At 42.4% G+C, this 17745-nt stretch overlaps 1 protein-coding gene across 4 annotated transcripts in view; it reads right to left on the bottom strand.

Moving 5' to 3' along the window:
• Positions 1-17745, bottom strand: part of LOC308317559 (kinesin-like protein KIF2A) — a 40832-nt gene that overhangs the window by 7969 nt on the left and 15118 nt on the right. Inside the window, exons 3-16 of one of the 4 annotated variants that reach the window (XM_080766665.1) lie at positions 17557-17682; positions 15986-16040; positions 15531-15650; positions 14149-14187; positions 10360-10460; positions 8790-8983; positions 7811-8024; positions 7466-7529; positions 6812-6903; positions 5099-5241; positions 3917-4121; positions 2837-2947; positions 2241-2308; positions 959-1087 (exon numbers count right to left, since the gene is read on the bottom strand). In XM_080766665.1, coding sequence (XP_080622791.1) covers positions 959-1087; positions 2241-2308; positions 2837-2947; positions 3917-4121; positions 5099-5241; positions 6812-6903; positions 7466-7529; positions 7811-8024; positions 8790-8983; positions 10360-10460; positions 14149-14187; positions 15531-15650; positions 15986-16040; positions 17557-17682 — 1661 coding nt within the window. The remainder of the gene's footprint in view (positions 1-958; positions 1088-2240; positions 2309-2836; positions 2948-3916; positions 4122-5098; positions 5242-6811; positions 6904-7465; positions 7530-7810; positions 8025-8789; positions 8984-10359; positions 10461-14148; positions 14188-15530; positions 15651-15985; positions 16041-17556; positions 17683-17745) is intronic. The other 3 variants (XM_080766667.1, XM_080766666.1, XM_080766668.1) reach the window with 3 other exon arrangements.

Genomic DNA, 17745 nt, shown 5'->3' with positions numbered 1-17745 from the left:
AACAGGAGATAGGCTCCTGCCCCTATGGGCCCCATGGCTACAGAAACAGGAGATAGGCTCCTGTCCCTATGGGCCTCATGACTACAGAAACAGGAGATAGGCTCCTGTCCCTATGGGCCTCATGACTACAGAAACAGGAGATAGGCTCCTGCCCCTATGGGCCTCATGGCTACAGAAACAGGAGATAGGCTCCTGTCCCTATGGGAATAAAGGGATCTGTAACAACGGAAGCAGAAGAACAGAATAAAGGGATCTGTAACAACGGAAGCAGAAGAACAGAGCAGGATGTGAGGCAACGGCGTGCAGATGATGACAGGAAGGAAGGAAGGAAGTCCAGATAGGAAGCTGGGGTGACCGTGTCGTCAGTGACAAGCAGCTGCTGTTTGTAGTTACAGACAATGGAGGGAACGCTGAGAGGCAGTAGCATGCTGACGTGTGAGTGTGTGTGTGTTGCGGGCATTGCGCGTCTGTGTGTGTGTGTGTGTGTGTGTGTGTGTGAACCGTATGCATGTAGGACTGTCATGATTACATATTTAAGGTGACACAATTAATTTAATACATTCTTTTTTTTTTTTGCATTGAACAATGGAACGTTACATTGCCTTTTAGTTAGGCTTTGTAATCACAAATTGCACAGGGCAGATATGAAGAATAACATATTTCATCCTTTCTAATTTCCAAAAATGTTTTACAAAATAGTGGAAATAGTTGATCTCCAAACTGACGTGTTGTAAGCTTGTAGATCAACGATTTCTGAATTATAGTTTTTTTTTTTTCAACATGGAAACGATTGATAATTATAAAAAATAACTGCAATTATCTCAAATAATTACGGATTAGGCGATTATGTAATCATTGTGACAGGCCTACCAGTATCAACAGTTACATGCTCTGTGTGTGAGTGTGTGTGTGTGTGTGTGTGTGTGTGTGTGTGCATGCTTTCAGGAGGTGTGACCACCTGCTGGGAGAGGTCTCAGCAAAGTCATCGTAATCAAAGGTGTTGGTGGGCGAGTGGTCAGGGCGCGGGGTCCCCTGACCGCCCTGGGAGAAGGGGATGTCCGACGGACTTATCCCAAACTCCTTCACTCTGCACAGACACAGTGCACCACAGCGCCACACACAGGAGGAAAAGATAGTAGGAGAGAGAGTGTCAGACTGAAACTACATGGAGATCTAACGTATAGCAAGACGTTCACACAAACCAGTGGTTTTCAACCCCGTTTTATTTGTTTGGCATTTGAGCCACGGACCACCGTTTGATGACATTTAGCCTTTCAGAGCCAAAACGTAGAATATTTTGTTGTCGTTGGATTTTTGTCATGCTGGATTGATGTTGGTGCCATTAGGAGAGATAACAGGCAAACGTTGATCAAAATAACAATTGTTCTATATTCTCTAATTGTGTAGACTTGTAAATTTAGTAATGCAGATGTTTAACAATAATTTAAACTCTTAAGCGTGAAATGAAACCAATGGACCTGTATGGGTCCATTTGGTTTAATTTTACACTCGAGTTAAAGATCTATAAGGGTCCATTTGGTTACCAATTCCATCATTTAGCTGGGTGGGACCACCTGGAACCCACTCAAGGACCACTGGTGGTCCCCGGACCACTGGTTGAAAACCACTGACACAAACCATCCTGTGTCCGTCAACATTTTATGCGACGTACTGAAATCAGATGGAATCCTTAAGTTTAAAACACTGAACGATTGTACAATAAAATTTTAAGCCTAATTTACCATTTAGCTTGGGCGTGTGATGGCGGTCTGATATGTCCTGTCACACTAGCTAGGCGGCTCTGGTGTGTGTGTGTGTGCGCGTGTCACTTTACGTCAAGTCGCAAAAACGCTTGTTGCCGCGGAAACCCAGTAGTTTATGTTAAGTTGCAAAAATCATTGCTGTGGAAACAAATATTTGTTGCAGCTCGGCACACCTTGGCACTTGTGTCCGTCAAAATAAATGTTGATGATGCAAAAACATGCATCATCTCATATTTATCGAATATACATTTACAAAAGTGACGTAAGACAGCTCAAAAGTATTTATGACAATACGCAACGCAGTGTGAAAGTGCCCAAAAAAAGCACACCCAAAAAAGAAATTACAGCTACATCTGATTTCAGTAACGCAGCTCAAACATTAACAATATGGGTTTATTATACAATGCCATCCGTTTATATATTCTGGCCTTAAAACTTAACGTCAGTTCAAGTTGGTTGGGTATTCTCCATTCCTACCTGTTAGCGTAGCGTAGCGTGTTGAGGGTATTTTCACACGACGTCATACCAGGAGATATGGTTGCAATCTGTACAAGTACATTAACATTTATTATCAGTACATCAACTATTAATACATTTTTAGTAGATCTTTACATTAAGACAGGCATTACTTTTGGGCAGTACTCTCTTGATCCCTTTTTTAATGTACATGTGAATTAATAAAACATAGCAGTCAAGCAATGAGTGGTTATTTGGGTCGCGAAAAACATTAAACAATATTTCTATGGATGTCTAATATGTAGTCCACTGTCTGAATGCATGTCGGGTCTAATATGTAGTCCACTCTCGGAAGATATAAATGTAATCACCATGTATGCAATGTTTCCATCTTTGTCACTATAACGTAACCCATTTAGACCTGAGGCCGATTCTAAAAAGAAATCTTCTAAATCCTAAAAGTTTCCTGAGCGTGCCACCCGGTGCCGCGCTAGGAGCTTGTAGATCTGCTATTTTTCAATAGCTAAAGTATATCATAATGCTTAAAACACCAAAAGGGGTTCCCGCCCCAGAATGGGTTAAAGCACACAGTAAGCTTTAACGGAGAGTGAACTTACCATGCACGTACGGGAGTTCTCCCCGATGAAGGAGTCTCTGAGGACCTGGGTGAGCTTACTGGCCCTGAACGGGGTGTGAGCCTTGTTGCGTCCCAGAGCCCGGATGCACTCCTGAATAGGGATGGTGGGGACATGAAAAACAAAGAGAAGAAGACACACCTTTTCAATGCTTTCCCAACCACCACCGTTTCAAATGAAAATCAATGAGGGTGTTTCTCGGCCCCCACCCTTCTCCCTTTGTTTATATTGTGTTTAGTTTCCAAGATGGCCGCAGCATCAGGAGGGGGTGGAGCGGGAGGTGAGCGGGTGGGGTCGACATATGCCCTTACTGGGCTGCGTTCACAAATTCAAGACTCCTGTCTTGCGTTTGTCTTGTGTCTGTGTTTAATGGCCACTCCAATGCATTTCCAATGGAAGCCAAACATTTGATGGGGGGAGGACGGGCAGAACACATGCATCAAAGCTGTGTTCAGTCACAAGACAGGTGTCAGACACAAGGCAAGTGTCTTGAACGTAGCCCAGTAAGGGCATATGGTGACCCCGCCCGCTCACCTCCGCCCCGATCGACTATTTTCGGTGCACAGCATGATGCTTTCACAGAAAGAAGACATGGTGCTTTCACAGAAAGGAGACATGATGCTTTCACAGAAAGAAGACATGATGCTTTCACAGAAAGAAGACATGATGCTTTCACAGAAAGGAGACATGATGCTTTCACAGAAAGAAGACATGATGCTTTCACAGAAAGAAGACATGATGCTTTCACAGAAAGAAGACATGATGCTTTCACAGAAAGAAGACATGATGCTTTCACAGAAAGAAGACATGATGCTTTCACAGAAAGAAGACATGGTGCTTTCACAGAAAGAAGACATGGTGCTTTCACAGAAAGAAGACAGGGCATTTGGATTCTATGGAATCCAAATGACTGAAATTAGTCGTGGTGACTGAGAACTTAATCCATGCCTTCAGTGCCAGTAGATTCCACCCCCTCCTGACCTCCAGTGCCAGTAGACTCCACCCCCCCCTGACCTCCTGACCTTCAGTGCCAGTAGACTCCACCCCCCCTGACCTCCTGACCTTCAGTGCCAGTAGACTCTTGTTGATCTCGGCCCCCTCCAGGCGGGTCTGGCGGTCGGCGCTGGACGTGTCGGCCCCTCGCTCGTTCCCGGCCAGGTCGATGAGGGAGAACTTCCCGTGCATCTTCCCCTTCCTCCGCAGGATGATCTGGAACACGGCGTGGCTCCTGGACGAGTGGGCGTTGGCCGACGTCTGACCCGACGTTCTGGTCCAGTCCGGGGCCGAGGCGACACGACGGAACGCAGAGACAGAAACCATTAACCCATGTTGACCTGAGATCACATTCTAAAAATGTCTGACAGTTTTCTGAAAAAGCTATGTTTCTATGTCAGTGGTTCTTCGATTTTTCAAAATAGCAGACCTACAAGCTTGTAGATATTTATTGTTATATTTATGTCATGTCACTTATTGGTGTTAGTGAATCACCTGCCCATGCAGTCGTCATCAGTCACGTGATGTGACGACTGGGTTTAAAAGGGAGTTGTCACACATACTGCCGATTATCACCTGATGAAGGCCGTTCACGGCCGAAACGTTGTGTCTTATTTATGGTGTATTGAATAAAAAGCAAACACCTTGGAGCAAACCTGTGTGCGGACTCTCCTCTCTTCACTATTCAAAACAAAGGCTTCTAAATCCTAACAACAACAACCATGTTTCTATGTCAGTGGTGCTCAACCTTCTTCATATCAAGGACCCCCAGAATTATCTCTATTGGGACATGGACCCCCCATCTCTATATATGTAGTTCCAGGGACCCCTCATAAGCCAATATTTTAGTTAAAAATGTTCTGAAATATAAATAAATATATATATAATTCAGTCACTCAGAGGCTACATTTATATTCTACTGTTCTTAGTTTGCTTATGATCCTCGATGACTATTTGATTTTTGTTGTGATATATTAACACATGATATACGTGTTATTCTTGTTTACTGTAAGTGCTCCATTTTCGTCACCGCTAAACCCCCTTATCCCTAAATGTATTAGCTTTTTTTTTTACTATTTTGCTAAACATTTTTAAAAAGTTAAAATGGCTACAAGCTCACAACATGTCAATGTAGATTGGCTAGTTAAAACCATTCAAAAATGTTTTTCAAAATAGTAAAAAGAAAAAAAGGCAAAGAAATTTAGGCAGAGTTCAGAGTTGATAGATGTGGTGTGGTTAGGGTTTTATTACCTGCAGCTGTTTCCCACTTCTATGAGCTTGAGAACATCCTCCGTACATCGGACGTCCTTCTCCTGTAGTCCAACCACCTGAACCTGCTGCTTCCCGTCCTCCAACACCCGCAGCTTGGTCTTGCGATTCAGCAGGTCAAACACCTATATATGCACACGCACACACATGGAATGAAGCTAAATAATACCTCAAGAATATCTGTTTTAGGGCCGACCAGCTGAAGAAACCATGACATTTCTGAGACCAAATTCATTCATGTTTCTGGAGTGTCTGACCGAAAACTGTTTTCAGTGCGCAGCATGCTTTCACAGGAGGCTTCTATTGGAATCCAAATGACTGAAATCAAGTCTCAGTGACTCAGAACTTTAATCCATGGGTGTTGTAGATTATCCCGCGGGAGATTCAGTCGCTCAGAGGCTAAACTAAATAAAAGTGTCTCACCGCATCTCGTCCTAAAACAAATCTATCCATCTGTAAATGCACCATGTCTCTGTGTGTACATCAGTAATCCACGTTAAAGGTCTCCACACACCGGGCGCAAATTCTGATTTTTAAGCAGCGTTTCTCCATCGGGTTTTCCGAAAAATGCGGCCGGTGTGCAACCACCTTAACTCGAGAACTGTTAGCCTCGACACACTCGCTCCACACCCCCACAGGGAGTGCAGTGTTCCCGGCCTGTTCCGACATCACAGTGATTGTTCTGACGTCTGCATAGACTCCATATTTGGGCATGCCCGACAAAGAACTCCATATATGGGCATAATTGCGAATGCACTGAGCACTTACTATGAGACCTAGCAGATCATGTCTGTCTGTGTGTCCGTGTGTGTCCCCCCTTTGTGCCCATATATGGAGCTGAGTGATTTGTTTGTCATTGATGCAACACACTCCATATTTGGACGTATAGCTGCTTTGGGGACTCCTTATATGGTTATGGCCGAGTCATGGTGAATTGTTATTGCAATTTACGATCTGCGTTCGCTTCCCTAGTAATTATCCACTAATTATCAGCGCAATGTCAATCCAAAAAAAACTTGTCTATTCAGTCAGTGCAAATGTGTGAGAAAGTGAAAGTGGTCAAAGTGAAAAGACAAAAAAGGACAAAAACCCTACCCTATGTATACACAATTAACTCTATCTCTACCGCTAGCTGTTAGCATAAACCCCAGTTCCCAGTGCCAGCATATGCGTTCACTTTAAAGACGGAGTTGGGGTACGTATATATATACGGACCTGGGATATGACGCCACCTAGCGTCGACGTCGGTATATACCGGTATATACGTAACTGGGAAAAAAGGAGTTAACCACTTAAGCCCTATATAATCAATGTGCGAGAGTGAGGTCTAGCCAACACCAACTCGGGATTCCTGGATCGCTGCCCTCCACAATTTCCTATCCAACATCAGGCTCTTGATCTCTGCAGTGTTGTTAGCCAAGCTGTCGCGCCGCAACACGTCTACATAGGTGGTACGCTTCTTTCCCCTCCTGGCTTTACCCTGGGTTGGCTCCCATAGGGTCAATTTGGATGTGCGAGGTCATACTGCACTCCTCATGTGAATAGACGCACTGTAACGCGGGGTGTAGATACAGTATAAGCTCAACACATTTCAGCGGTTGTCGTGGGCGGGCATGTGCGTGAAATGACTAGGCAATGTGTTATAATAAATAATATGTAGTGTAAATGTTGCGTTGTTTATGCAAAACTACTCACCTTCCCACTGTAGATTTCAAAGAAGGTTGCGTACACTTGTAGTTCTAACTTCTTATAGTTGGGTTTCTTCAACATGAGAAATACATCCCGAGCTGCATCACAGAATATGAATATTAATTAATACCCAGGAGAATAATACACAGAGGTTATCACTGTAGCGACCCTGGGGCCCAGCTGTAGAGGTTATCACTTTAACGACCCTGGACCATTTGTACACATTCAGAGTTAAATTAACAGTGATTTTACAATATATATTGGGGTCCCAAAGAAAGAAATGCCATTAAATAGGGGGCCGTAGCCTAATTCAGGTCAAACTGGGCGTCCTTGAAATGAAAATGGTTGAAAATCACTGCTAGAGCCGTGAAAATCTTCTCTTATGTGGGTCCTTGGCATATCTTTTCAAATGGGGGTCCGCGCGTTAATGAGTGTCAATTTGGGGGTCCTTGACGTGACAAAGTTTGGGAACCACTGCGTTAAATGGCACAAAATAAACACACTTGATGAGCTGACCCGAGCAGAGAACAGTCAACTCACCAGTTAATGAGCTGACCCGAGCAGAGAACAGTCAACTCACCAGTTAATGAGCTGACCCGAGCAGAGAACAGTCAACTCACCAGTTAATGAGCTGACCCGAGCAGAGAACAGTCAACTCACCAGTTAATGCGTAGATTCCTTTGGCACAATCCTGGTTCTTTCCAGAAAAATCTCCACCCATAGTCTGAAATACACAAACACATACAGAAGATCAATAAAATACCGTCATCTGGTATGGAAATGATGAGGAAAATATCGCCGCTTCCATGTTTATTCGACGAAAACAACACTGTCGTGGCGTTACTGCCAGTCTTAGTTTCAGTCAGTCATCATAGCTTAGTTTTAATTTAGTTTCCATTTAGTCTTCGTCAGTAGAAAAAGGTACTCGACGAACATGTTTCGTCATAGTTTTAGTCAACGAAATCAACACTGCTACTCCTCAGTGAAAAAAGGTAGTCTACTCACGTGCGTTTTCCCACTTCCAGTCTGTCCGTAGGCGAAGCAGGTGGCCATGCCCCTCTCGAAGATGGTCTCCACCAGCGGCCGGGCGGTGAAGCGGTACACCATCTCGTTGGTGGTGGAGTCGTCGAAGGCGTAGTCGAAGCGGAACGTCTGGTTCTCCAGGTAGCGCGTCAGGTCCACCTTCTGCTTGGGCTCGTGAACCATCACCACGTCCTTACTGTGACCACAAGGTTAGTTAGAGTTACCTAAAACTAAACTAAATGACCAAAAACTACACACTTTTTTTGTTAACCCCATTTTGGGGGCGGGAACCCCTTTTGGTGTTCTAAGCGTTATGTTATGCTTTAGCTATTGAAAAATAGCAGATAAACATCTACAAGCTCGTAGCGCAGCACTCTGCTATTTCACGAAAGATTGTGAAATAGAAAATTTGGAATATACAGTATATTCTTTCAGAGCGAACATTTTTAACTCAAATGTTTGCTTCTGGGGGGGCGTCTGGAACAACATATTTTGAGATTGTGGTGAGAACCACTGATTTAGAAACAGAAAACTGTCATGATTTTTTTATACAAAAAGAAAAACTAAAACAGTAACTAACTGAAACTGTATTGTGTGTTTACATAACAAACTAAAACTAAATGAAAATTATAGACAAAATGCACTTAGTTTTAGTTTAACTCGTTACCAATGGTAACTGAATACATCTTTTTGAAATCTTGAAAGTTTGTAGTACACAATACACCAACTACATCAACATTTTTGAATCCTGCACCTGTCAAATATTAACCCAAAGTATGACAAACGAACGAACACTAAAACTAATAAAAACTCAACTAAAACTAAGCGTCGTCACAAAAATAAAAACAAATGGAACCTAGTAAACCCGCTCTAAAAACTAATTAAAACTAACTGATTCAGGGAAAAAAAAGGGAAAAACTAAGTAAGACCAAACTATAATGAAAAATCCAAAACTATTAACCTTGGAATGGTGATCACGTCCAGGTCCTTGATGGTCAGCTCCTTCTTGTTGAGTGGACGCTTCCGCACGCACACGCAGATCCTGTGCTCTTCGACGTCGATGTCGGCCGAGGTCAGCGGCCTGTAGTCCAGGCTGGCTCGGAAGTCCCTGATCATGTACAGGATCTCGTAGTTGGGGACGGTGGTGTCCACCTCCTGTAGAGGAAAAGGAGACGGAAACATAGCAGTTATAGGACGGTGGTGTCCACCTCCTGTAGAGGAAAGGAGACGGAAACATAGTAGTTATAGGGAAGGTTAGCCAATGTTGTGACCACACTGCTACTGCTATGCTATTGTTTAAGCTTTCCTTCACCAAATTTGACTCGGGGACTCATTGGAAAGCTGAAACACTACAGCTATTACTAAGCATTTATTTTGTAGATGTGGTCACACATTTGGCTAACATTCCCCAACTGTAGCAAGGAAGATAGTCAGAGAAATGCAGTGACAGAATCGGATGTCTCTCCTGCTGCTTCATAAATAGCATTGCTGAGATACATTCTTCTGCATAATACGGTGTCGTAAAAACAATACAGTTGGTCATTTTAGAGAATACTCAATTCTTAATGGTCGGACGGTGTGCATTATTTTCAGATGACTCCAGACAACTGCGGTCTCATCCCAGTTCATTAATATGCATCAATATTGACCCCCCCCCCCCCCCTCCCGGGTGTTAAAACTAGGGCTGATCTTCCATCGTAGTTTTCGAAGCTTCTAGCCCTAAAAACGAGCCGAATTCTGTGCCGACGGGGCTTGGAGGGGGGATTAAATGATGAGTCAGTGATTCATGAATCATCATGGAGCACAAGCACATGGCTTTGAAGGGTAGCAGATCTACAAGCTTTCAGCATGTCATGCTGCAATGTGTTGTGGGCTTGTAGATCAGCAATGTTTTTCATGTTTAAATTTCGTGCCATGGAAAAAAGCTTTCGGATATTCACATTTTTGGGGGTCAGCCCTAATTAAAACCAATGATAAAAAAAACACAATGCACACACCCTGCTGAGGGCAAAGACAGCAATTAGCCTCAGGCATAGATTAAAATAGGGTGCATTTTGCATCCCAAAACGCAGTTTATACCGGTAGTTAAGGGACGCAATACAACAACGACCTCTGCATCCACAGGATGCAATACTGTACTATATACTTTAGTTTATTTTGCTAGCTTTAGTTATAATAATAATAATGTCTTCTTCCGTTTTCTACATGAATGTAACCACATTATAACCATATAAAAGTTAATTTGTAAAAACCGATTGCGGCGGAAGCCATGCAAGGTACCAACCAGCACATCGGGAGCAATTTGGGGTTCAATGTCTTGCCCAGGGACACTTCGACATGTGGACAGGAGGAGCCGGGATTCGAACCGCCGAACCATGGATCATTGGACGACCTGCTCTACCTCCTGAGCCACAGTCGCCCCACCTATTTACATCACTGTTCCACGAGCGCACTCACTGCTCAGAGTGGGATTATCTCTGCTTAGATGAGTCAAGGCAGGACACTGACGCAGCGTCTGACTCAGTGTGTACCTGTGCTCTCTTCTCCCTCAGCTCCTGCTGCTGTATCCGTCGTCTCTCTCTCTTCTCCTGCAGTTTCTCCACCTCCTTCACGCAGTTGGACTTCCTCCTCGCTGCCATGAAGAAGGGAGGAGACCAGAAAAAGAACAGTTTAAGGTCCAAGTGTCGATTTCATCGACTAAAAACTAAGACGAAAAATGATCCATCGACTAATCTTTTTTTCACAGACGAAAACTAAATGAAAACTAAAGCTATGACGACTAAGACTAAATATACTGACAATTTAGTCAACAAATAAAAACTAGACTAAAATGTTAGGAAGGGACTAGTGGACAAGAGTCATCTTATAGGTTGCATGCTGAAAATAGCAGATCTACAAGCACACAACACATCGCAGCGCGACACATTGTGGGCTTGTAGATCGGCTATTTTGAGTGTAAAAACAGTCATTACGACGCAATCAAGGCCCACCAAAACACATTTTAGTAGACTAAATCAACTGTAGATTTAGTCGACTAAAATTGTATGACATTTAATCGACTAAAACTAGACTAACACTGAAACATTCCAGGTGACTAAAATGTGACTAAAACTATTCAAAAGACTATGACTAAAATCAAATTTTGCTGCCAAAAACAACACTGCAAAAATGATGGAATTGAATGAATGCTTTCCCAGTGTGAGAGAGAGAGGAGGTGTACTGGTACTGGTACAACAGTGGGTTTTCAACCAGTGGTCCGGGGACCACCAGTGGTCCTTGACAGGGTTCCAGGTGGTCCCCAGCTAAATGACAGAGTTGGTAATCAATTAGATCTTTAACTTTTGAGCGCGTAAAATGAAACCAAATGGACCCGTACATTCTCAATCAAAAGCATGTGTTGTTCCAAATCTACGCAGAAAAAAAAACACACACACCAACGAATAGTGGCAAGTTGGCAACACTCACATCATTAAGTAAAAAACCCAACCATCACCATGAGAAGAGAATGAATGCCCTCGATGCAGGTATAAGGAAAGGTGAATTTTAGACACTTAGCTATTGATTCATTTCAGAGGTCATGATTTAATGAGTTACTGAGATATGTTGAGATTAGCCCTGGCTCACTGCTAATAAGGTACACAGCCACAGACTAAAGCCTGGCCTGACAACTTTATAACCCATTTAGACATGGTTAAAATTCAAAAAAATGTCTTCTAAATCATGACAGTTTTCTGAAAAACCCATGTTTCTGTTATCAGTGGTGCTCAAACTATTTCATGTGAAGGAACCACATGAAATAGGAGATCTACAGGCTCATAGCTTGGCACCGAGTGCCGCGCTACGAGCCTGTAGATCTGCTATTTTTTCAATGGCTAAAGTATAACATAATGCTTAGTTAAAACACCAAAAGGGGTTCCCGTCCTGAATGGGTTAACTGTACAAGCCTTTCTGACATGTGGGTCCTTTGTCACTCTTACCTTGATAGGATTTTATTCCTGAAAAGCTTTATATATAAAACCATTATCTCCCACTTTTGCAATAAATTCATTTTCCTGCATATACCCATTCATGATTGCTATATTAAGTCCTATGCCTCCCAAAACACGACTCAATAACCTCAAAATCACAACACAAGATTCCTCAGTCAAAAGCCAAGAACTTCATCAATTATTCTAAATATATCGCCCTATTTGTAATCGTCATTGAAGTCTGATGCTCAAACGTATCAGGTTTAACACAAAGGTTACCACACACACACACACACACACACACACACACACACACACACACACACACACACACACACACACACACACACACACACACACACACACACACACACACACACACACACACACACACACACACACACACACACACACACACACACACACACACACACACACACACACACACACACACACACACACACACACACACACACACACACACACACACACACACACACACACACACACACACACACACACACACACACACACACACACACACACACACACACACACACACACACACACACACACACACACACACACACACACACACACACACACACACACACACACACACACACACACACACACACACACACACACACACACACACACACACCATCAAAATGCTACCCTGATGTGTTCCCACTTCCCAGACTTCCCACTTAAGATTTCGTAATTTCAGTCCATTGTGCCATAAGCTTATGCTCCACCACCCCGCCCTGTGCATATGGGATTTATATGGATTATGGCACAATCGACCCAAATTACTCAATCTATGTGACAACAACAACACCATGATTAGAATAGCAATTTGATGACGTGTGATACATTTCTGTGTGTGTGTGTGTGTGTGTGTGTGTGTGTGTGCGTGCCTGCGCGCATGCACACGTGCGTGCGTGCACGCGTGTGACTACTGTACTGTAACTCAAGAGGAGATGATAGTTTACAGAGAGGAATGAATGGGGATATTGTTCATAACTGGGGCTAACATTTATAACAGAATCACAGTATGTTAGTGGTACATGTCAGGGTTTTAGGACTGTCCTCCTCTCTAATATCCAGACAGAGTCTGTCTACTGGAAGGATTGCGTTTGCTCCGATTTATACTAAATGTTCGTCGACTACCTTTTTTTTCACCGACGAAAACTAATTGGTTACACTTGGTTGCATGCTGAAAATAGCCGATCTTTCCAGCTATTTTCAGCAAGTGTAAGCGTGATGGGAGGCATCAAGGCCCGCCAAAATACATTTGAGTCGACTAAATCAACTGTAGATTTAGTCGACTAAAATCTTATGACATTTAGTGGACTAAGCACTAGCACTAAAACATTCCAGGTGACTAAAATGTGACTAAAACTAAAAGAAAACTATTCAAGAGACTATGACTAAAACTAAAATCAAATTTTGCTGCCTAAAACAACACTGCTTGGCAAAAAGAACTGATCGCGAAGTTTATTAACCACTTACTGTATGTCATTGTTTGAACACCGCCTGGGATACTAATCAGGAACTAATCAGAACCCAGAACCTTAGAATCACCATGAAGCTTTAGTTTTAGGACATTCAGATATGATAGAATCACCATGAAGCTTTAGTTTTAGGACATTCAGATATGATAGAATCACCATGAAGCTTTAGTTTTAGGACGTTCAGAACTTCAGATATGATAGAATCACCATGAAGCTTTAGTTTTAGGACATTCAGATATAATGATAGAATCACCATGAAGCTTTAGTTTTAGGACATTCAGATATGATAGAATCACCATGAAGCTTTAGTTTTAGGACATTCAGATATGATAGAATCACCATGAAGCTTTAGTTTTAGGACATTCAGATATGATAGAATCACCATGAAGCTTTAGTTTTAGGACATTCAGATATAATGATAGAATCACCATGAAGCTTTAGTTTTAGGACATTCAGATATAATGATAGAATCACCATGAAGCTTTAGCTTTAGGACGTTCAGATATGATAGAATCACCATGAAGCTTTAGTTTTAGGACGTTCAGATATGATAGAATCACCATGAAGCTTTAGTTTTAGGACATTCAGATATAATGATAGAATCACCATGAAGCTTTAGTTTTAAGACATTCAGATATAATGATAGAATCACCATGAAGCTTTAGTTTTAAGACATTCAGATATAATGATAGAATCACCATGAAGCTTTAGTTTTAGGACGTTCAGATATGATAGAATCACCATGAAACTTTAGTTTTAGGACATTCAGATATAATGATAGAATCACCATGAAGCTTTAGTTTTAGGACGTTCAGATAATAATGATGATACATACAAAGTTGCTCCTTTCTGGAAAGTGGCTGATGCAAGGTCTCTGTGATGAACGTGATCGACAAGACATTTCAATATATATATTATATAAAAAACAAGTGTAATCTCTAAAATGGGCTAAAAATACCTCTAAATCAAACCTCCTGCTGTTTAAAGGGACACCCTTTTTGCAAATAAATATATGTTAATGACGTTTAGAAGATTTAGAACACTTTCCTGTTTGTTTTTTTGTGTGTGCGATATGTGGTTTTAGATATTTTAGATTGTAGCAGTGAGCCCAGTGTCTCTGATGTCATGGACACTGGGCTCACTTACTTCCTGGACTACAATTCCCACAATGCTTTGGTGCACTGCTCTTCCTTGTGGATAGGTGGAGGGCTGTCTTACTGAGACAACATGTAGTCCAGGAAGTAAGTGAGCCCAGTGTCCATGACATCAGAGACACTGGGCTCACTGCTACAATCTAAGATATCTAAAACCACATAAAAAAGTGTTCTACATTTTCTAAACGTCATTAACATATATATTTAAAAAAAGGGTGAAGTGTCCCTTTAACCACACCAAATCCATGCCTAAACCTAGCCATAGCAGTGCCTTACCAGTTACCACTAACTCCATTGTATTCATTAAGAACTTCTGTTGTTTCTAAAAGGTGACTTTCTAGTGACAACCAGATGAAACATTTAGCAGCCATCTCCTTTTTAAGATAAAGGTATTGTTCTGTTGTACCGTGTAAAAAGATCTCACCCGTGTAAAGTGAGGGGCGCTCTTATCATTATACATCATCATACATCATCTCATGAACAACTGCAATTATGTGATTGGTTGGTTGGTTAAATTTACGTGCAGATTTGGCAGACATTTGACCTAATTTATCCTTTCATTGTCAATGACATATATTTAGATGCGTGGGGACAAAAGCTGTATATAGGAGGGGCTAGTGCCCCTCAAAAAAGAAATTGAACCAGTTCTAGAATCAAAGTTATTTTGGTTACACATAATTTATCATGGCCCTAGGACAGGTGAAATGAAGATGATAGAAATATTACAACATATATTATCATGCCCCTAGGACAGTGGTTCACAAAGTAGGGTCCGGGGACCCCCAGGGGTCCTTGAGGTAGTTCAAATAGGGGGGGCCAATGAGTATGATTTTGGGGGTCCTTGACATGAACAAGTTTGGGAACCAACTGCCCTAGGACAGGTCAAATGAACATGACTGAAACAAATATAACACACATATTATCATGGCCCCAGGACAGGTCAAATGAACATGACTGAAACATTATAACACACACATTATCATGGCCCTAGGACAGGTCAAATGAACATGACTGAAACATTATATATCATGGCCCCAGGACAGGTCAAATGAACATGACGTACCATTCTGTAGCTGCTGGGCTGTCTGGGCCTGTGTTAGCTGTGCGGGTTGCTGGATGGGGGCCGGGGGAGGGGGTGCAGGCTCAGGCTGCGGGGGCGGCGGTCTGGCTCGGGTCACCACCACTAACAAACAACGACAACACCACACAGCAAAAGTCTAATTAACACAATCAGCGCCGGGATTTCTTTCAAAATAGGAGCTCGGGGATGTGCCGGGCAGATATGGCAGCTTTTACTCTGAAAGCCCCCCCATTTATTTGTTGACGAAATTGTCAGTATATTTAGTCTTAGTTTTACTCATAGCTTAGTTTTCATTTAGTTTCCATGTAGTTTATCAGCAAAAAAAAAGGTAGTCGACGAACATTTTTCCTCCTAGTTTTAGCCGACGAAATCAACACTGGTCTAAATCTCTTTAGATGAATCAGTAATTCAATACAAGCAGATGAGGCGAACGCTACCTCTGTTATCTCTGGATGGAGCTTCACTCTTAGACGGTGCTATTGTGCGACGGTTCTGCAAGAGAAGAACAACACCACAAACTTCAATATTGAAATACGAGAACATCATTCATCATCATCATCATCATCTTCTACACATTGAAATATTGATTCATTTTGTCACGTTCTACCTTAAACGTATGATCCTGCGGTCTGAATGTCCTGCGGTGTGTGCTCCCTGTGTGTTGTGTACTTATATTAGTCATTATATTAAGACCTGAAGCCGGTAAATGCCTTCTAAAATCTGTAGGGTTCAACACTGGCTGGGGCGCATGCAGTCCAAACCCACAGCACCATATCTCTGGCTGTCGGGCGCAAACCAAGGGCAACTCCAAAATGTTCATTTATCAGGAAATGGGGGGGAAATGAAAGAAACCTTATATTTTTAAAACAAAGCAATACTGCCTCATCAAAGTTGGTATTGTGACTTTATGTATTGTCAATTACTTCCATGAGAGAGGGAGCGGTGGTGGTGGAGTTAGCTGCTTTAGCGGACAGTTTGAGGGTCCAATGGAGTTAGTTGGCTCAAGTGGTTTTGTCAGAAGCACTTTTTAAAAGTAAAGAAACTGAATAAATTGAGTTAGCTGGTCTCTGCCGGACACAAATACTGCGGTCCAATTGGCCGTTTTACTTAAGAGGATCCAATACTCTCAGTACCGAGGTCCGCGCCAAGTGGAGCCATGCCATCGGTCTGGCATGACAAAGCAGTTTAGCTGCAATCAAGCATTCTACACGAGTCGTCCTTACAGCTGCTCTGTGGGGTCAAGCGAAGCCATGTGAGGATAGAGAACAGAGAAAAGGCTGCCACAGACAGACTGTTTGGCTGGTTTTCTGTTGTGACCTTGTAGATCAGCTATTTTCAGCTATTTTTTAGCATGCAACTAATTGTAAAAGGACTAGTGATCTCTTGTCCACTAGTCCCTTCCTAACGTTTTAGTCTAACGCTCCCAAGGGAAGACAGACTATATGCACCCAAAATGTGGACTGGAAACTACACTTTATATCCACCTGGCCACTAAAACAAGACTTCAGAGACACATACTTCCCACAGATTATAAACACCCACATTGAGTTTGAAACTATGACCAAAGACAAAAAAACACCCATACTTATTGGGAGAAATACAACAATGTGCAACAACACAGCAGCAAGATTCGTGAACAGTGGCGATAAAATAAGGTTAGCCACCCTAAGGACTACTAGCTGCACAGAGTAGACATACTGTACTAGACATACTGCACATGTAAACAAGGCCGTTACCTTTAAAACACATTTTTTGTTTGTATACTATTTAAATAGTTGGGAGAAAGAATGCTGCTATTGGTCCCAAAGTGACTGGAAAAGATTGCCGTTATTCAAAGCGTTATACCCTGTATAACATGTATATAACGACGCAATGTGACATAGCTCTGTTTACACAATGCGGTGCCCCTCTCATGTCAATGAAGCAAGCTCATTTGAATTGAATTGTGAGGGAGAGGTGGTTACCAAGCAACTGCTATACCTGGACAGATACTGCGGCGTATTCTTACCTTTGCAATTTTACTGATTTTACTAACGGAGGTTGGAGTGGGAGGCGGTGGGGTCTCGGGGCTCGGGACGATCTCCTCATCCGGGGCGACATCTGGGTTTAGAGAAAATATACTCTCCAAGTCGATCTGTTCAGAGAGGAGACCTTTATCATTACAGACACTGATAACCCCAGTGTATTCAATCGTGTT

This window comes from Protomyctophum bolini (assembly GCF_963924005.1).
Source record: "Protomyctophum bolini genome assembly, chromosome: 6".
NCBI classification, from domain to species: Eukaryota; Metazoa; Chordata; class Actinopteri; order Myctophiformes; family Myctophidae; genus Protomyctophum; species Protomyctophum bolini.
Note: the sequence above shows the minus strand (reverse complement) of the source record. Positions and strands in the feature narration are given on the sequence as shown.